Source organism: Vombatus ursinus, unplaced genomic scaffold (genome assembly GCF_900497805.2).
Source record: "Vombatus ursinus unplaced genomic scaffold, bare-nosed wombat genome assembly UNPS02014818.1, whole genome shotgun sequence".
NCBI lineage: Eukaryota > Metazoa > Chordata > Mammalia > Diprotodontia > Vombatidae > Vombatus > Vombatus ursinus.
This window is the reverse complement of record NW_020954596.1, coordinates 71,045,378-71,067,266: the sequence shown is the minus strand read 5'-3', so window position 1 is coordinate 71,067,266 and position 21,889 is coordinate 71,045,378. Positions and strand designations below refer to the sequence as shown.

The following is a 21,889-nucleotide window of genomic DNA, read 5'->3' as shown; positions in this document are numbered from 1 at the left end:
AACTTCTCCCCATCTTTTGAAACTTCAATACTGTTCAATATTATTCTTTTTGACTCCACATGAAAAAGGAAACCATATTGTCAGAATTTTAATTGATACTAAAGGGAGAACTAAGAACTAAACTATTTTCTCAGGCTCTTTGTAGAAAGCTGTTTGCAGTCCTTTTGGATTCACATAGAATACTGAAGGCAGCTAGGTGCTGTAGTGGATAGAGCACTGGGCTTGGAATCAGGAAGTAACATCTTCATGAGTTTAAATTTACTCTCAGACACTTACTAGCTAAATGACCCTGGGCAAGTCACTTAACCCTGTTTCTCTGAGTTTCCTCATCTATAAAATGAGCTGGAGAAAAAAATGGCAAACTATTCCAGTATCTATGCCAAGAAAATCCCAATTGGAGTCATAAAGAATTGGACATAACTAAAACTAAATAACAACAAAAACAATAGAATGTTTAAATAATACATATATCTAAGCAGGCCTGAAAATTATGGCAGTAATTCTGCCTTCAACAGTCTTATAGGTCTTTGGGTAGCACAGTTGGGAAAGAATTTTATTTTTGAATCTTCATAGTTAAGCCTCAAAAGAGTGAAAAATGGAAAGAAAAATGTGAGGTCATTATCATTAATGGTAAAATCAACGTAAAGAAATATAAAGGTAAAATTAAAGTAGAAACAGTAATAGTTGAGTTATAAAGCACTAAAATATCTATAAAAAGTATAACTGAAATCTATAAAGTATAGCTGTATGTTAATATGAACTGTCATTTTAACATATAGTTTTTACACTTTAAGTGTGGATTACAAGGACTGGTTTTCTAAGAAAAGGGTAAAGAAGAATTTGAGACATGTAGAATTCTAAAATTAAGGAGACTATGTGTCCAGTGTATGTGTGACTGTCATGTTCTCTCTGCCAATGAGGAGCAATCTAAATAAAACTACTAGGAGTTTAGGTTCAGAATTCAATTGATAAAGAAATCTTTTACTGGACCCACCTGGGGGAAAATGGACTTGAAGAAAGGCATCAAGGAAGTCCAACTGTGTGATTCTAGGCCTGAAGCCTGGTGGCTCTTGCTCTATGACAACTCAATATGTGAAAATCCAAAGTTACACAAGTGACAAATTAAAGACTAAATGTTCACCTTGAAAAGAAATTCTTTGCCTTATGAAGTATTTTATTTTATGACAAATGATTCTTATCTATATGCCTATTATGTTATTATTTTTAGTGGAAAGATCAGCCTCTTAATATCAAAATGTGATTACTTTATGACCAGAAAAACACAACTAATTTGTGACTACAGATCTGTGGCTGTATTGGTGAAAATTATGTATACCATCTAGGAGCACCCTACCACTTGTATGTATATTACCTCCAGACAAGTTATCCTATGCTCAAAATATTGTGTGGGTAATCAACCACTCAAAATTATGCCTTTTATGACCTCACTTACATGGAACACTCTGTGATCCAGTGACATTGGCCTAGTTACTGTTCCTCACACAAAACACTCCATCTCTTGATTTCAAATATTTTCCTTGGCAATATCCCATGCTTGGAATTCTCAGTTTCCTCTTCTCTGTCTTTTGGCTTTGTCAAAGTCCTAGCTAAAATCTTACTTTAGACAAGAAGCCTTGATACTTTTTAATTCTAGTGAGTTCCCTTGTTGATTATTACCAATTTGTCCTGTATGTATCTTGTTTTATATAGTTGCTTTCATGTTATTTCCCTTACTAGAAGCAGCTAGGTGGCACACTAGATAGAGTGCTGGCCTGGAGTCAAGAAAATGAGTTCAAATCCAACTTCAGATACATGTTAGCTGCATGACTCTGTGAAAGTTATTTAATCTGTGTCTGCCACAGTTTCCTCAAATTGGGAATGATAATAGTAATAGCATCTTCCTACCAGGTTGCCATGAAGTTCAAATGAGATATTTGTAAAGTACTAAGATCAGTGACTGGCACATCGTTGGTGCTCATTTCCTTGTTTCCCACTAGACTCTTAACTCTTTGAGAGCAAGAACCCTCTTTTGCTTTTTTTTATATCCCCAGTACATAGCACATATTTGGCATGTACTCAGCACATCGTTGTCACTTAATGAATGGTTATGAGATGAGGGCAGAGGAGCTTTGGAAAAGCTTATTCTCAAAGGCTAAGACACAAACACTTTTTGAATTTATCTTTAAATCTAACTGTACATTTAAAGATAGCATTTTATAGCAGAATGAGGTGTCAAAGAAAGAATAATACCTAGGTAATATAATTGGCATGTATGACCATAAATAACTTCAGAATTCTCTGTAATATCTATATCATTTTCCTTTCCTTTTCATTATTATAACTCAAATATTTTCTCCTCATTTTGCATAGCCAACTGAAAAATAAAACAAAATATTATTTATTATTTTTAGAAGGAAAAGGAAAAAAGGAAATGACCCATATTCTTTATAGTACAAGGAAAACAATAATATAAGGTTGTAAATTATAAGCAGGAAAGGATTTCAAAGGCCATCAATTCTAAACTCATTTTTACAAATGAGGAACCTGAGACCTAAAGAGGTTAAATGATCTGTCAAGTCATATAGCCAATAAGGATCTAATTTGAAATGTTTACCCAGATCTGCATGATGCCAAAGTTCTGGTTCATCTTTACTATACCATGCAACAAAACCAAACAAAACCCAATAAAAATGAAAAACAAAAACATGGTAGTGTGTACCAGTTACTTAATGCTAAGCCTTATTGAAACAAGAAAAGAACTAGGGATGCTCTTGGCCAGGGGAATTGCATAACTCTGAAAATGAAAAAAAATAAGTTCATATGAATAAAAGGTTCTATTCCACAAAATTCACTTCTTTTCGAGGATAGTTTACACCTACAGTTTGGCCTCTTTTCTGCATCTCTTCTCTCCTATTTACCTTTAGATTATACAACATACTCCCCATCATCTATCACAATCCACTAAAATGATCATTCATTATGCTAACAGACTTTTATTCTTGGGCAGGAAAGAAACCAGTTTATCTCCAGTTATTGTCACTAACAATAGATATAGAAAAGAAAGATCATTTCTGAAGTTGAAAATTTAATTAAAAGAGGGCATGCATTGAGAGGCAGAATGTTGAGTGGATAGAGGGCTGGCTTCAGAACCAGCAAGACTTGAGATTCAGTCCTGCCTCTGACACATATGCTGTCTGTGTGACCTGGGGCAAGTCACATAATCTCTCAAAGTTTGAGCAATCTCTTTAAGACAATGAGTTTTAGAGAAGGTGATGGCCTGCATGCGTAGAGAATTCCCTTATATAAAAGATCCCTGTGTCAGTGAAATTACCAGTCTAATCCCTATCCTTATGGTTTAGATTCTCTTTCCTTGTTTCTAAGTAGAAAATAATGTTTTGATAAGGGTTATTTGAACGAACTCTTTGAATGTGTATACACACATGCTATATATACACACATATACACTGGGTCTGTATATGTGTATGAATATATGCATTCGTGTATGCACATATATACTCTCATACATATGTACATTTACGTACCATTTCTCTATAGTGTAGTAGGATAATCTTTGCATTTAGCATCTGAACACCTGGGCTTGAGTTCTTAGTTGTGTTCTGACCTTGGAAAACTTGAGCAAATCATGTCATTTCTAGAGTCTTCAGTTACTTCTTCTGTAAAAACTAAGGCCATACTTATGATCTCCAAAATCTCTTCTGTAAATATAAGCTCAAAATCCTACATTCCTATAAATCTGTGGTCCTCACATATATTTCCTCACCTTAATTTTTTTCTTTCTCTTTTTTTTTCCTTTATCCTTCTGGGAAATAGAATTGTTATAGTTCCCCATCTGAAGATAATTATAGTAGAGAAGAAAAGAATCAAAATAACAGGAGGGCTTCTTTTTTCTGTCATCCATTATTGTGTTATCTTCTACCTCCCTACTACACAACTTCTTTTCCTTATTTCTTTGTTTGTTTACTTGTTTACTGGCCCAACATCTAAAAAGCCCTCTTTGTTCTTAGCAGTCCTCAAGAGTTTGGACTTGATATGAGATTAAGTATTCTGGATGCTCTTCTGAAAGATAACATTTTTATTCATGCTCATTTTCCTACCCTGGTTTCCATGTCTCTTTAATAGTTTATTTAATCTCAGAGCTCACTGTATATTCTCGTAGGTCTCTTTAGCCTTCTCCCTCTTGTGTTCTTTATTGGAATTGGTTGTGTTTGTGATCTGGGAATTACATTCTTGAAAAGTGGAGGTTGTGTCCAATTTGAAGTCAGATGCCTGGAATTTGAATGTTGACATGGCCTCTACCAGTGTGACCTTATGGTATTCATTTGCCCTCCCTGGGCCCCTTTCTTTATCTGTAAAATTAAGGGATTGCATTAGATATCACCAAGATTCCTTCTACCTCTAAATCTGTGATCCTGTGATTCTTAGCCTGAAATTTTGAACCTGGAATAATCCTATTTCTTCTCTCTCTCTCTCTCTCTCTCTCTCTTTCTCTCTCTCTCTCTCTGTATATATATATATATATATGTATGTATGTATATGTACATATATATATGTATATATATATATCCTTATATCTACATATATATATATATCCTTTGAAATCAGTTTTGCCAAAAATCATACTATACTCAACTTTCCCTTCCTATTCTCTCATAAACCATAGGATGTAGAGGTCATTTCCATCTGATATTTTTGTCATCTTTATTTCAGTGCCCAAATTTTCCTTATGGGTCAGGATTAAGTACAGAATAGGAGTTCCCTTTTTCTGTTCTTCCATTTTCTAAAGAATAATATAATTAAGGCAAGTTAAGATTGTATCACTTGCTCTGCTTTAACGGAATAACATTCTGGAAATTAATCACATTTCCTTGTATACTCTTGCATATTGGACGTGATCTTGTTATTTAATTTTTCTCATATTTTCTGTCTTGTTTCCCAATGATATTTTCAGTTCCTTTTAGGGTAGGGAAAGAATCTCTTCTGCAAGCATCAAAGAATTTACCTTCGTGACTTCTTCATAGTACATATAAGTACTTGTTTTTTGAGTGGTTGATTCACAATCTGCTGATAGTCTGAAAAAATGTATGTTAGGACTATTTATGTGTTTAAATTCCCTAAAGTCAGACTATATCTTTTAAATATGCATAAATTTATTTTAAAGCATATTCTTTTTTCCCATCTAGAGAATTTTAATGCAAATAATATGTTAAGAAATTCTGTGGAAGTATGTGAGAAGTTGAGATAGTAATGTCATAAAAGAGTAATAATTCAAATGGTAATGTAAGAAGCATTTCATATCTAATGTATTTTATTATAGTAGTCATTATCATTTATAAGTAGAATAAAATTAGCTTATATAAAAAAGTAATTTCATATTATCAGAATTCTATTTGTTACAGAAAACATTCTCATTACATTCATTCAATCTTCAACAAAGATTGTAATCTCTTTAAGGGAAGAGATAATTCACATTGATCTTTGGGAATCCTTCAGTGCCTAATATAGTTCCTTACATGGGGGCAGGCACTTAAATTTTTAGTGGAAGGATGGATGGATGGATGAGCCAGTATTTTCTATCCCTGTGTTTTCAATTAAAAGGTTAATGGGAGGCAAGATGGAAGAATAAAGAAGTACTTAACTGAACTCTTCCAACATTCTCCTCCAAACAACTTTAAAATAACAGATCAATAGAATTTTGGAGAGGCAGATATAACAAAAGGCCAGAAAGAGGCTTTTTTCACCCCAAGACAACACAGGAGGCTATAAAGATAGATCTGTGACATGGAGGAGGAGGATTGCCCAGAGCACATGCGGTTGAACCACCAGTTGTGGGATTAAGTGGTGATTACAGAAACATCAGCAACTTCAGGAACTTTCAAGTCAGAGATGGTAAGGGGGCCTGGCAACCAGTCAGAAAAAGATTACAGGGTACCCCTGTGCTAGCACTAGGTGCAGAACCAGATGCTGTTTAGCAATTCTATCACCTATACCCTCTTCTGCATCATGATTCAGGGCAATGAAGAGGAAAATGTTGAGAGGGCAGGTAGTGCTTGAGCCTAATACACATCAAAATTGTTTCAAAAAAAACCAATACATACACACACATACACACACACATACACACACACACATACATACAGATAATATAAAATGCTTGAGAGTCTCCCTGCTAAGATAAACCCAGGCATTATATGAACATAATTATGCAACAGTTGAAAAAAAATAGAGCATATCTAAACAATTGAAAAAGTATTAATTGATCATGGGTAGGCTGCATCAATATAATAAAAAAGACATTTCTACCTAAGCTAATTTACTTATTTAGTGTCATACCAATCAAACTATCAAATAATTATTTTATAAAGGTAAAAAAATAACAAAATTCATTTGGAAGAACAAAAAGTAAAAAGAAAAAATATCAAGGGAATTAATGAAAATAAATGGTCAAAGGTATGAACAACCAGTTTTGAGAAGAAGAAATCATAGCTATCAATGGTTACATGAAAACTTGCTCTTAATCAATACTGATTTAACAAATATTAATTAAAACATGATATATCCAAACTCTGAGATACCACCTCACACCTAGCAGACTGACTAAAATGACAGAAAGGAAAAATGAAAATGCTTAAGGGGATGTAGGAAAATTAGGACATCAATGCATTGTTTTTGGAGTTGTAAACTAGTCTAACCATTAAAGAGAATAATTTGGAGCTAAGACTAAAGGGCTATAAAATTGTATATACCCTTTGACCCAGCAATACCACTATGAAATCTGTATCCCAAAAAGTTCAAAGAAAAAGGAAAAGAAACTATTTGTTCAAAAAGTTTGTAGCAGCTCTTTTTATGGTGGCAAATATTTGGGGGATATATATGAGGAGATGCCTATCAATAGGGGAATGTTTGAACAACTTCGGGTATATGAGTGTGACAGAACACTGTTGTGCTATAAGAAATGAAGACCAGCTTGAGAACATTTACTTGAACCCACACAAATTTAAGTAAACAGAATAATATACACCATAAATGTTGTAGGGATGATCATCTGTCAAAAACTTAGCTACTGTAATCAAGACAATTCCAAAAAATTTATGATAAAAAGAAATTACATCTACCTCCACAGAACTGATGGACCCTGAATGCAGATTGAAACATACTTCTTTTCAGTTTCTTCATTTTTGTTGTTTTGGTTTGTTTACATTTTCTTTTGTAACATGGCTAATATGGAAAAGTGTTTGACATGACTTCACTTATATAATTGAGAGCAATATTCTTGCCTTCTCAAGGATGGGGGAAGAACTGAAGGGAGGCAGAAAATTTGGAATTTTTTAATGATATTTTTAACATGGAATTGGGAAACAGTTAAATAAATTATATATGTATATACATATGCATGTATTATGTATGTATATATATACATATTTAAGAAACTACTCAGAAGTTGCTGACATAGAGAGGTAAATATATATGATTACTATAGTAATGGAGAAGAAACATGAAAACCTAGTGGAATTCTTGAGGAATTGTTATAACAAAACCTTGAGATACCATTTTACACCTACCTGATTGCCTAAAATGATAGAAGGAAAAAGTGGCAAATGTTGGGAAGGATGTGGAAAAATTGAGACCCTAATTTATTGTTATTGGAATTGTGAAATGATCCAAATATTTTGGAGAGCAAAATGGAATTTTGTCCAAAGACTTATGAAGCTACCTATACCCTTTGACCCAGCAATACCATTACTTCATCTATTTCCAAAGATGATTAGGGAAAAAAGAAAAAGAACCCATAAGTTGTAGAATGTTTATAACAGCTCTCTTTGTGGTGGCAAAAAACTGAAAACTGTAGGGATGTCCATCAATTGGAGAAGGATTGAACAAGTTGTGATATATGATTGTGACGGAATCCTACTATACTATAAGAGCTCAATAATTTTAGAAAAAAAACATGGAAAGGCTTGCATGAAATAATAAAGAGTGAAATGAACAGAACCAAGAGAATCTTGTACATATTAACAGCAATATTGTTTTAATGATGACTTTTAATGAATAAGTTATTTTGTCTATGATAAATACCCAAATTAACTATAAAGGACATTTGAACAAGATGTTACCTGCATTCAGAGAAAGAACTGATAAATAAACATATAAAATTTATATATATATATGTGTATATATATATATGTGTGTATGTGTGTGTATATATGTGTATGTGTGTATATGTACATGTGTGTATAAAGACACACATGTACATATACATACACACAGGGGGAGAGAGTCAGAGAGAGAGAGAGAGATCTATTTGTGTCAATTGGTAGCCATTTCTAGGCTAGAGGGAGGAAGAAAAAAGGGCAAAAAATTACATGATAATTTTTGTATATTTGAAAGGAATAGCAAGTTGTGCATAGTCGATTTGTAGTTTCATGTAAAATCATTTTGTTTTTCCTCTACTGTGTTATGGAAATGCTTGTTTTATTTGATAATTTAAAAATAAAAACAAACAAGAATGATGATGAAATAAACCCCTCTCCAACAAATATTATCCCTGACACATAGGTGATGAATTTATGTTTTAGAAGGAATTTGTTTTCCTTATTATACACATTTCTTATAGGAGATTTTAATTTTTTTATTTCCCCCCAATGAGTTGGGGAGAGAAGGTGAGAAAACAGGTTTCTCTTTGTTGTTAAAAAAAAAGAGCTAAGAGGGTGATATAGATGTGGAATGTTGAATGCTTTCAGAAAATGTCATTATATTATATGGTTTTACTTAACTATTTTATTATGTTAAAAGAGACCATTTTCAAAGTGGAGATAATCTATAAATTTATGATATATAAAAATAAGACCCTTAAATAGAAATATTAAAATGAAATAATTAAAATTATGAAAAATACAAAGATAAAAAATGAAGAAAATCATATTCTCAATGAGCTTATATTTTGCCATTGAAGACAGGAGTTCATAAGCTTCCCTCAAATGTTAAAGGGGTCTGTGAAACAAAGAAGGCTACCAATCCCTAATTCAAATGTTATTCACTCCATAAGTGCTTCCCTTACTGTCCTGTCAGTAATGACCTACCTCCTTGGACCTCAAGTAGCACCCTTTTCCCTACTCCAATATTATAGGTGTCAATGTCTTGCATGTAGTAGAGGTTTCAATAACTATGTTTTGTTTTGTTTTGTTTTGTTTTGTTTTGGGGAAAAAAACAGAGATGATTTATACTGTCAACTCATTCATTTTTCAGGACTTGAAAGTATGTGAGAAAACCACTCTAACTGTAAAAAAGTTCTCCCAAGTTATTATAGTGTAAATCATAGCACATGATAAATATAGTCAAACTTAAACTTGGAGTAGAAGGGGAAGAATTAAATTTCAAAAATCTAATTTAGTTTTCAAAACCTTGTTAATAAACATTGAGATTATTTCACAATGAATGCTTTGGACTGAAAAATGAAGAATTTGTGCAAATTTCTCTATATCATCCATTACAAATGGTTCACATGTAGAATAAACATCTAATTAGAACAGCACTGATGACAAATGTAAAGTATCTTTTAAATTATTTTCTGAATTTCATTTTACTTGTATCATTGTTTTAGACACTTAGTAACATTTCATTCTCAACTAGCACCTTGTCTTTTTCATACAACAAACACTGATTTATATGTGTGTTGTTTCTTGTAGGAAAGATGTTAGCATGATCTTGCCTCATTTATTCTAGTGTGTGCCCCTGGCATCATCAATAATGCCATCAATTATGTTAGCAAACCTGCAGAAGTAGGATTTATTAGATAACTTTTGCCCTTCCTGTCTTGTCAGATCTTCACCAACAGATTACAATCTACCAACAAAAGTGTGGCTGTATATTTTAACATTGCTTTAATTTCTTGATCATTCAAAATACTATCTTTCAGATATATGTGCCCAAGTATCTAATGTAGGTAATAGATTTGAGTATTTTAAGTAATGCAAACTGTGTCAATTTCATTATTTACCTTCTTGGAAAGAATTTGGGACTTAAAAAATCATTTTCCATGATGAATAATATCATTTTTCTCAGTCACTATGAAAGCAAATAATACCTCTGAAACTATGAGTACATTGTATTTTTGACATCCAAACTGATATGTTATTTTTTGTCCCCCCCTTGCATCTATTTTTTGTGCTACTTGTGGTAGTAATCAATGTAGATTGCCTTGAATTTCTATCTATCTGCTTCACCTGTTTGAATTTGTTTTGTTTTGTCAAATAACATAGTATGTGTAAAATAATTTGAAAACTTAAAATGACATAAAAATGTTAGCTATTGCTGTTGTCATCATCATGTCCCAACTAAGTTCTAAAATCCTAAAGAGCAGGTATCATAGCTTTGTCATATTTTTCACATCTCTGAATGTTGCGTCCAGCACTTTGCACATAGAGGATACCAGAATGATTATTGAATTATTAGATGTATTTATATACATTTGCATATTTATATAAGTGTGTATATGCATATGCGTGTAAATACTGATGTATTCATACACATATAAAATTTACACCCTTGTGATACAATTATTACTTTTAGGATAGTATGTTATTTACATTTCTATATCACAATTTGTATACGTTTGATGACTATTACTTATTGAGGGCAGTTGGATATTTTGTTACACTCTCTTAACTTATCTTAGATTTCAACTCCCTGTTCACTCCTACCCCCGTCCTCTTATGGAAGATTGTTCTTCAACTCCTCTAGTTGACATTAAAAGCTTTTTATAAACTTGTGATACCTTTCCAGCCTTTTTATACTTTACTTTACTCAGTGCATGTGGCAGTCTACACATACTGGCCCACTTGCTATTCCTCAAATGCAACACTGAGCATTCCATCTCCATGCCCTTGCATTGACAGTTCCTATATACCTGGAATATTCTAACCATTCATTGCTACCTTTTAGTTTTTCTTGGTTCCCTCAATATTCAGCTTGGATTCCATTTTCTGAAAGAAATGTATCCCAGCCCCACACCCTTCACCTGATAATGCCTTGCCTGGTCAGATTACCTTAATCTTAAGTTACTTATATCTTGTTTGATCCTCCAGAAATATATTGTGATTCTAATGTAAATAATGTTTTCTACAGTTTTCCTTGCACTCTCTAAGTGTCTTTAGATATATTTAATGCTGTAGGTATGTCTATAGTTTTATTATTTAGGAGGATATAAATCTCAAGTACATTCACACATTATACCTGGGTTGGATTTCAGAGTTTTTTTTTCTTTATTATCAAAATAGCTATCATAGAATTTTGTACTTGAACAATAAGCATACTGACTTTTTTTGGGCTGGGGGGTTTGTTTTAGGAGATTGTTTCTCATGTTAGGATATTACTTACTTATATTGTTTAAAAGTTACTTAAACAATCTCTCCCATTTAGATTATGAAATACTTGAATATAGGCCTCACAATTTTGTGTAATTTTATATCCTAAAATAGTTAACTTTTAAGATAGCAAATTAGATACATTTTGGTAAATAGTATATATTGAATAGCCACTTGTTTGGGATAGAGATAATATATGTAACATAGCAAATGACTTAGTGATGCTTTGTAGGTTTATCTGAATTTCATTTGCAAGGCAAAATATTTTCCCAAAAGATAACCAGTTTCAATTATTTTCAAGTTCTGAGTTTTTAGAAGAGGTGCTAGAGAAAACAGAATTCTTACAAGTACAAGTCTGTTTTACTAAAAATTATTAAGATATGAATATAGTCTCAGTTTTTCTCATCTATAAAATATATACAATAGAATCTGTTACCTAACAGGGTTGTTGTGAGTTTATGCAAAGTGCCTTAAAATCCTTAATATCCTTTAAATGTCTACTGTACTATTATTACAACTTTTTAAACAATGTTCATTATGATATTAACTATCATCTTAATTACAATCTTCATTCACTGTTTCTCTTTCAGCAGTAGCAGCCTCTAGTGATCAAAGCCAGATTCCTATAATTGCTGTATCTGTTACAGTGGGAGTCATTTTGCTGGCTGTGGTTATTGGATTCCTCCTCAGTGGAAGGTAAGTGAGAAATCTATGATCCTGACATTTGCAGATCATCTTTTCTTAACTGTGATCTGATCTATTTTTTCTGATAAGTGCAACCTGGCACAAATCATGTAAATGGTATAAAAATGGCAGACTTCATCATATGGATTTTCCAGATCTTACTTTGACCATGCACATCTATTTTTCAATCACACAAATTGTTAATCTAAGTGTTCTATATCCAGAAAATATTGCACTTGCTTCAGGTTGTCCTTTTGGCCTTAATGTATTCAACATAACCAAATGTGATTTCTACTATTGAGAGAAAAAGATCAAGATGAGTTTTTGGGTTTTAGAAGTGTGTCTTAATGAATAGTTCACAGTAAATGGGGTGCTCCACTGGACTGGGGACTGTTCAAGGCTGCTCCTAGTGTCTTAACAGGAAGAGGAGAGATAAACAATCATTATAACATAACTAGCAGTCCACTCCTTGAAGTTGACTGACAAAATAGAGAACAATTGGGTAGCAGATGGTTTTCATGACTAAATTTACTTCAGCTCACAAAGAATTTAACTTATCACTATCATCATTGAGGTGCAGTGATTTTATGTAAGTCTGACTTCATATTTACATCTATTGAAATTTTGTTTTTATTTAAAAAATATGCCCTCCACTAAAAGCTTCTAATATGTATTTGTTATCATTCCAAATTACAGGGCAACATGTAGGAACATATTTGATACCATAATATATAAAATTCATCCTGAATTTATAACCAAATGATTTTTAGCCTCAACTAAGGTACTGCATAGGGTTAGCATAGAATTCATTTCCCATTAGTAAATTGGATAGTGTGGTATTAATAGAGTGTTGAATATGGAGTCAAAGAATCTTCTTGAATCAGTTACCTGTACAACCTTGGGCAAATAACATTTCTAAGTATCAGTTTCCTGACCTGTAAAGCAAGAGGGTTGTAATAGATGAGCCATAAGGTTCTTTGCAGCTCTGATCAAAAATGTGATAAATATATCCAACTATGCTCCTTTCCCAACCATATACACATGTAGTAATTTTGCATTCCTATTGACAATCATCCATGCCTTTATCATACAAGCAATCCATTTGAAAAGAGTTTGAGAATACAGCCTTTAGAAGAGCTTATCTGTATGGAAAAAAATTAAACTTGTAAAAAATTATTAGGTAGCCAAAAACATCCTATGAGGGGATCAATATAAACATGGATTTTTCCTGTGCTACTCATTTATTTTTGACAGTTTGTCCTCAATGAAACATAGAAATATATGGAATTTCAAATTTTCAATATATTGAATCTTATAGACAGCATAGATTAATTACTGCATATTTAAATTGCATTGGGAAGAAACATTTTATTTCTATTTAATTCACAAAATGTACTTTGTACTTAAGCTTAAGAATTTTCATTCACCAGATTTTCAGAAGCACATGCTTTATTCCTTTCTTTCCTCCCCAAACACATGCTATTAGAAAGCAGTTAGTTTTAACAAAAGCAGGCATAAAACATTACAGAAATAGCCTTTCTCACTGTTAGGAAGTATTTTGTTTTTGTAGGTTTAATAAGAACAATCTCCTTTGATGCCTTCCATCATCCAGCCTTTAAGTGATTTAAAGACTGAAGTTGTTAAATTAAAGAAAAGTGATAATCTGTGTCCTATCCCCCCTACCAAGGAGTCATTATTGATCCTTGCAACAATTATTACCTAATCACAGGACCAAGTTTCTCCTTCTGTTGCATAGTCCTTCATTTTCTGAGCAAAATCTCTGCAAATCATCAACCAAGAAAATAAATAATATTCTGAAACCATAGCACCTTAGGCAAGGGAAAATATAGATAGAGAAAAAAAATTAATGTGAGAATAGATTTTAAATGAAAAAAATCCACTTTAAGTAGATTAAAGGACGTAGAAACAGAATTCAGGCTCACCCAATTCCTAGTTTTGTCCCTACCTCATCGGAGGATTTGTTTTTTAAAGACAGAATAAAAAGAAATTATTGTTCCCATTTGGTAAATGAAACTCTTCACATTCATTTGTCTGAACTAGTTTTTTTTTATTTAGCTTAATTTTTTATTTGAGTTTTTTTAATTTACCTTATTTTTTTATTTGAGAAAAATACCTTAACCTTTTTTTCCCCTTTTTTGGTCATTTAAGGAAATGGCTCTCCCTCTTGCACCTGTTCAATTTTAGCTAAAAAGTATTATGTTTGTGGTATGATTTAATAGACCTCTTCATTTCCCTTCAAAGCATATAGTAAAAAGTCTCTGTTTTGACCACATTTCATCTGTGTGCTGACTTTGCTGATGCCTTGCCACTGAGAACTCCAGATTTTTGTGTTACAAATGCCTTCACTGGCTGGCACCCTCAGATTCCAGGGCATTCTCCCTCAATTCCTCTTGGAGCAATGGCCACAATTCTGGGGAGAAAACTGTCTTGTGAACCACCTTTAATTGTGTCCCAGTGGGATTATTCTCAGTACTTTCTCTCTATCTCCCCTGACCTCTTTCCCCAAATGATTATACTCCAGATGAAGATGTAGTTTTAAATGACTCTGCTGCTCTTCCTCTTCTCTTCCCATGTAAATGTATTCCCTTATTCATGTGTTTTGATTCATCTTTGAGATAACAAGATGTATTGAAAAGGCTACAGGACTCAGAATCTTGGTTTGTGACTCGGTTGTGCTAGATAGATATGTTACTAGATAGATGTGTTACTGAGCAAATTCCTAAATCTCTCTGAACTTCAATCTCCTTACACACAATATAGGGATAATACTTATACTGCTTACCTCAGCCTCATAGGACTGCTGTAAGGAAAATACTCTCCAATCCCCAAATTACAATACAGATGTGAATGGTTATTGTTAAAATTCACATGGGAATAAACACCTTCAGCTATTGTTGTCTATTAACAGTATAAATTAGCTTATTGAATTAGCACCTGTTATCTAGCCAGGCCCAAAGAGAACTTGAAAGAGATCAGGTAAATTTTATTCAGAATACATTAGAAAGAAAATTAAAAAAGATATTAGAAAGCCCAGTGATATTTACAGGAGAGCAGACTATGTGAATTGTCACAGGGTCAAATTGGATAACTTAAGGTCACCATTTTCCTGGGAAGAAAAGAGTAAGAAATGTTAAATGAAATAATAGTTTCCCTAAGATAATTTAAAAAAATTAAAACAAACTTTGCCTACTGCACAGCTATCTATCTATCTCTTTGCCTTTGTTGTTACTCAGCGGTGTCCAATTCTTCTCATTTGAGGGTTTCTTTGCAAAGATATTGGAATGGTTTGACATTTCCATCACCAGCTCATTTTACAGATGAGGAAACTGACGCAAACAGGGTTAAGTGACTTGCCCAGAGTCACACAGCTAATAAGTGTCTGAGGCTGGACTTGAACTCAGGAAGATGAGTTTTCCCAGCTTTAGGCCCAGCACTTTATCCACTGTGCCCCCAGCTGTCCTTATGTTTATCTTAGTGCCTGGATTTTAGGTGGTATTTAATTCTCTGTGACCCAGAATAGTTTAGTTTACTATGTAAGATAAAGATTTACTTTCCTTTAACAGTTAATAAGGACTTTTATCAAGGGGGCCACCTTTGGTTCCCTAGCTATTTCCATTGCAAAAGAACAAGAAAATTTTCATTCCTGTCAGAAACAGGTAAACAGCATAATAGTACATGACCTTCAATAAGGTAATGAGTGTGTGCATGCATGAGTGTGCACATGCATGCATGTGGTGTAGGATGTACAAAAGACATTACAAAAGCAGAGACAAATATGGAGATAGTGGTCAGTCCTACATCAGAGCTGAGTTTGTGGTACTGTAAGGTTTTTTTTTTCTATTTTCTTTTACTGCTTAAATATATTTGCCTTTACATGAGAATAACATCTTACAAAATAATATAAGCTTTTGTAAATATAAATACCTGGGGAGAAATAAAGTTAGTTTGTTCCCAGGTATAATTTTTACAAATAGCTCTGTCCAAATTATTCTCACAAAATACTTAAGCCCCAGTGCTCAGCTTCAGACTTTACTGTTGATGACACCATGCACCTTAAGTAAGAAAAGATCAAGGGCTTATACTTTTATCAGCAGTAATGTGACATGAGGTTTACATTTTATCATTCATGTTTTAATGCATGGTTCAGAATTCTAAGGGGACATTTGCAAAATAGGAGCATAATCTTCAGGCAATAACCCTGCACCTTCCTCTACTTTGCATTATTATTTAGTGTTTTCTCTATATAAATACACTATCAGGAAACATGGCCTTCACTGCTGATGCACAAATCCCATGGCACAGAAGTCACTGACACTGAGATCCATAGACCACAAAAATTAAAAATTAAAATGATAGCCTATCTCCCTCTTGCTAATGGAGAAAGATTTTTCCCCCATGGTGATTTCTCTATATTATTATTTTTTCAATAGACACAGAATAGAGCTTCTTAATTTTAAAATCTAATATATTTCTCCATTCAGAATTTTTATCTGATGTTTCTCCCTCATTTTCCTTTGCCTCACTTCATTCATTTATTCATGGCTTTTTGCAGCACTTGGCTCTTTGGACATTTGAAAATTCATGCAGAAACTCTCTCAAAATTGGCAAAGTTACAAACTCAAAGAATTTTGTGAAATATTTAAAGGAATAACCCCAGAAAACCATGTTATTAAGCAACAAAAATAAAAATGAGGCAAGAAAACACAGAGAAAAAATTAATCTCTGTACTCACTGAATACCCACACCCTTTTCCTTTACCCAAGGTCAATATATAGACTAACCTGGCAACAAAGCCCCAGGCCTTTTCTTATGTCTATGTGAGTAGGGTATAGGTTTCTCTCAAAAAAGAAACATTTCAAATTAATCAAGCTCAGCCATCAATCTTGAACAACTTTATTCTGGAAATTTAGATTTACATTAGTAATATCGAGAGAGAGAGAGAGAGAGAGAGAGAGAGAGAGAGAGAGATACTTGTACATAATTAAGCTTATAAATATTGAAGCAAACAAAGCTGTAGTATTTGTCAGTTATAAGGAGTTTTATATTCATTGGATAGTTAGTGTTGCTAGGTTAGAGCTGTCTTTTTATGCCTGAGTTGGAAATTGATCATAGAATTTTACAATTAAAAAGTAACCTCAGTGCTTATCTATACTAGATCCTTCATTTTATCATAACACAGTATGGTTGTGCCAGCATTTTCTCCACTATTTACGCAAAATACTCCAGGCTTGGCTGGAGATGCAGGTTAGATTCCAAATAACGGAACTGCTACCCAATTAAGGGCAGTTACAAAGCCAACTAAATAGCAGAGCTGAGATTTTATTCAGGACTTCTGATTCCAAATGAAGTGAAAATGTAACCTAGAATGGATAATTTGGTTAAGTTTATGCCATGATGCTAGAAAGTCTGAAATTTGATAGCAATTGATCAATAAAAAACATGTTAAGTATTGGATAGCTTAAAGTTGGAAACAGATTTAATTAGTCTTTTGCATTTTACATTCAGATAGATTATTAACAGTAATGATTATCCATTATATAAGTGTTACTCTTTCTTTTTGGCATCTATTAGTAATAGATTAATATCCTTAGTTATCTTTTGAAGTGATAGTTTACATATGATATGAGACTCAAAAAGATTGAGATGTGGCTATTGACAAGCAGTTATTCAATACTGGAGGTGGATTTCAACTTGGAATTTCCATATGTCACATCCAATATTCTATCTATTATTTGAAACTTTAGTATAGACTTTCTTCCCCTCAATCTCCAGGGTACTTTCAAAAAGGATACATTCATTATACTTTGATAAAACAGGAACTTCAGAACAAACATCCAAATTCCATCTGCTTTTATGTCTGACACATATTAGTTGTGTGACCCTGAGCATGACACACTTTTTCATCAGTGTGTCTCCTGTGCCTATATTAAATATCATGCAATATATCTTGAAAATATAATTGTAGAATTTATTCTGTTTGATGACCAACTGACTTTTAATATCAAGTGAAAATAAAATAAAAAAGTCCTATGCTTATTAAAGGTGCTGCCACTGTTGTGGAGAAGGCCCAGTGCAGAGTCCAAATGGAAGAGGGATTCCCTATAAATAGTAAAGTCCTCTAGCTCTTCTTCTTTATGGATAACACTATGCTAAATTGACCTAGGATATTGCAGGACCTCCAAATGACATTTATAACCTCTTTTAAAAGTTTGGTGTGGCAATCTATATAAGGGGGGAAAAGTGAATAAAGAATTCCTACTATACAGATTTTGATAAACATTTTGATGGACAACTTCTAAAGCAACATTGGATGGTCATTGAAAATAGACAATGAGTTAGGCCCATTGTTAGAGGAGAAGAAGGGTCTCAATTGCACATGAGAAATGGCATTAAAAATATCTTTTTATGACTCCAAGATTTTTTGAAACAGAGGCTTATCCATTTAACAGTGTTGTTTGTCTAGTAATATTATAGGATTGTAAATTAAACAACACTACAATTTAAAGAATTAAAACTGAAGGTAACACAAAGGATAAAGGAAGGGTAAAACATAAGCATTAACCTGTTACAGTAAATTCTAGATTACAGATAAGTTGTGTAAATGATATAAAAAATGTATGATATACCCTTCCCATCCCCCCAAAATGAAATACACACACACACACACACACACACATACATATAAATAAATAAATGAGATTAAGAAAACATTTATTAAATACTTGCTATATACCTGGCACTATGCTAAACCCTGAGAATACAAATACAGATAAGGATATACTGCCTTACCTCAGGGCACTTATATTCTTTGTACATACACATATCTATATACACCAACATATATGCATATATATACATGTATGTATGTATATATGTATAAATCAAGATTTGATGTTGTTATTATTTTTCTCTCTCCTACTTCCTCCAACCCACTGAGGGGTTGGGGAGTTAGGAAGGAGAAAGGGAGAAAGAAAGGGAGAAAGAGAGAGAGAGACAGAGACACAGACAGAGAGAGAAGGAGGGAGGAAAGAAGGAAGGAAGAAAGGAAGGAAAGAAGGAAGGAAGGAAAGAAGGAAAGAAGGAAGGAAGGGAGGGAGGGAAATGTTGTGATGGCGTAGTACTAGGCAATATTAGACTAAGTTCACTACTCTGCACCCAACATCATAGGGATGGAACCTTTAGTTCTGAGCGGAGTTAGAGACTGGAGCTCCTGGAACATGGTGTGGACATGGCATAGTAGTAACACTGGGACCTGAGACTAAGCAAAATCGAAAAAGGGATAGGCTATTTATATAGTGAGAAGAATGAGCAATTGAAGAATCGATTCCATGCCTATCAGTGCAATGAGAAGGCAACTTAAGAAATGTTGCTCATCAAATGAGTGGACCCCCTTGTGGTTAATTTGTGAGAGGTCATGATGGACTAGAGTACCACAGGATTGGCAGGGATGGATCAGTGATGATCTGCATTTTGGGGAGAATACTTCTTCATTGAGGTCACAAATGGATTGGAATATTGGAGTTTCTTATTGTAGATATTTCTTCTTGACATTCACTGAAAATTTATGGCCATTTTGAGACCCAAGAGAATATAATTTGTTAATATTTAAAGGTATTCACAGTATAATATGCTACATAATATGAAAACAATGAAAATAAATCAACCCTTAATATGATGTCTTAAACATTTTTTGGTGTGAAACTTGAGAAATCATTTGAAATCTCTTTTAAAGACACTTAAGAATAATATAGTGATGAATTACTATGCAGTGATTAAATTATTTCCAGAAACAAAAAAATTAACTAACATCATAAAATATTTGATAGTGAGATGCTGTAGTCATTTTTGCTTTCAAGGAATCAGACCACTGGAATTAAACTATAAGATATAGTGCTATTTGGAAATGCACATTCAGTAATTTCAATAATGTTTAAGCTGCATTTTCATGAGGTTATGAAATAACTGGCATATTTTCAACAAAAATAGTTAATTACTATTAGATGAATATAATTTAAACATCTTCATTTCTCTGACATATTGTAATAGTTTTCCCCTCATCAGTAACAACACTGAGAAATTCCTTATGACATCCTAATTTTGGATTATTTTCCTGCCATATTGATATAAGAAATTGGATTTTTTTTTGTTCAGGGAACCATTCAATAATTTTTTCTCCATCATTTTTATGTACTCATGTATTTATTTACTCTAATACAGTTAAAAACAAGCACAAATGAATAAGAAGAAAATAAGAAAACAATGTATTGTTCTGTGAACATTTTTGATGACACACTTTGCCTGCTTCTCTCTGCTTATACTTATTTTCCAAAAAATGCTAATTAGCATTGTCAATTGAGTTTCCTTGGTTTGTGTACACTTTTACTTTGTGACTTGTGTATTTTCTATTTCTTCATATTGAATTTTGTATAAGAATAGTGTCAGGCCAATCTAAAATTTGAATTAATATACTCAAAAGGGCACAAAATGAAAGGTTAAAAAATTGAAGCATCTTTAATCTCATATAAATATTTTTCCTATACAAGGAATTCTGAAGGTGGAATCTAGTCCCTTCACACTGTTGTAGCCATCTGATTACTTGCTATAGCTTATTAGTCACAATTCCATAATGTTTTATTTCTGTCCCTTCTGTCCTCTCATCTAGCTTATTTCTTAGTTTCTCTCACCTAGGTTATGACAGTAGCCTTACCTTGACAAGAACACCTTCTAAAACACAGCTGACAGGTTGTTATCCAATTTTTGACTGAAAACCTCCAATCAAGGATAATACATTACATATTGAGGCAGCTTTTCCTACTTTTTAATAGCTCTAATTAATTCCCCCACATTTAAGTTAATGTGAAATATTCTTCTTTGCATGCTGAATCAAAAGGACTTTAAACTAAAAAATAAAGGAGAAAACTTATCTATATACCACAGTTTAGCTGCCATAAAGAACAGCTACAATGTAGAAATAAGAATAATTATTTAGATAGTCAAATGTTCCAGGAGAAAAAAAAAATCAAAGAATCAGTAATAAAACCATGGCCTCAGATGTTTATACAAATGCATCAAGCGGGACTAAAAAGCAAACTTCACAAAAGATCGTAGGAGAGGAAAATGTGTTTTCATGAGTGTAACTGAGGTTCTGGAATTAGACCTATGACTAACATACCTATGTAAATGTAAACTTTATTTGAAATATTGAGGGAAAATATTAGAGCTCATGTTCTTTTCAACTGTTTTCTGTCATAGGCACCTTTAGAAGTCTAAGTCTTTTGTGTTTTACATAATAATTATAATACTAATAATAGTTATAATAATAGCAACAATAGCCTAATATTATCAGAATACTATTTAAATGCATAAAATAAAGGACATAAAATTATAAAATGAATCATATATACATATGTATATGTGTACACACATATATTCATTCATTCATTCATTCATTACTGTACACTTTCATGCATGCATAGGAGCACAAATAAAATTAAGCCTGGGTTGAATTTTACATAGAAAAAAAAGCTACTATTAGTTCTATAGAAATGTAATTACCCAAGCACATTTATTCTGTATTGGATCAGATTGAAAGACTATTCTGAAATTGACTCATGCTGTCACATTTCTGAGATTAAAAATTTAGTCAGCATTCTGGTTTACACTCTATCAAAAATGACTTGCATTTTTCTATGTAGTAAATCAATCCACATTTGTCCTGAGCATGTTCAAATCCTGTTGCTAGACTATATATCTCTATCTCTATCTATCTATCTATCTATCTATCTATCTATCTATCTATCTAT

At 32.8% G+C, this 21,889-nt stretch overlaps 1 protein-coding gene across 1 annotated transcript in view; it reads left to right on the top strand.

Annotated features, from left to right (window-relative positions):
* The window catches only part of EPHA5 (EPH receptor A5), a 458,275-nt gene that overhangs the window by 361,275 nt on the left and 75,111 nt on the right, over positions 1–21,889 (top strand). The window contains exon 8 of the mRNA XM_027836299.1: positions 11,972–12,077. Coding sequence (XP_027692100.1) covers positions 11,972–12,077 — 106 coding nt within the window. The remainder of the gene's footprint in view (positions 1–11,971; positions 12,078–21,889) is intronic.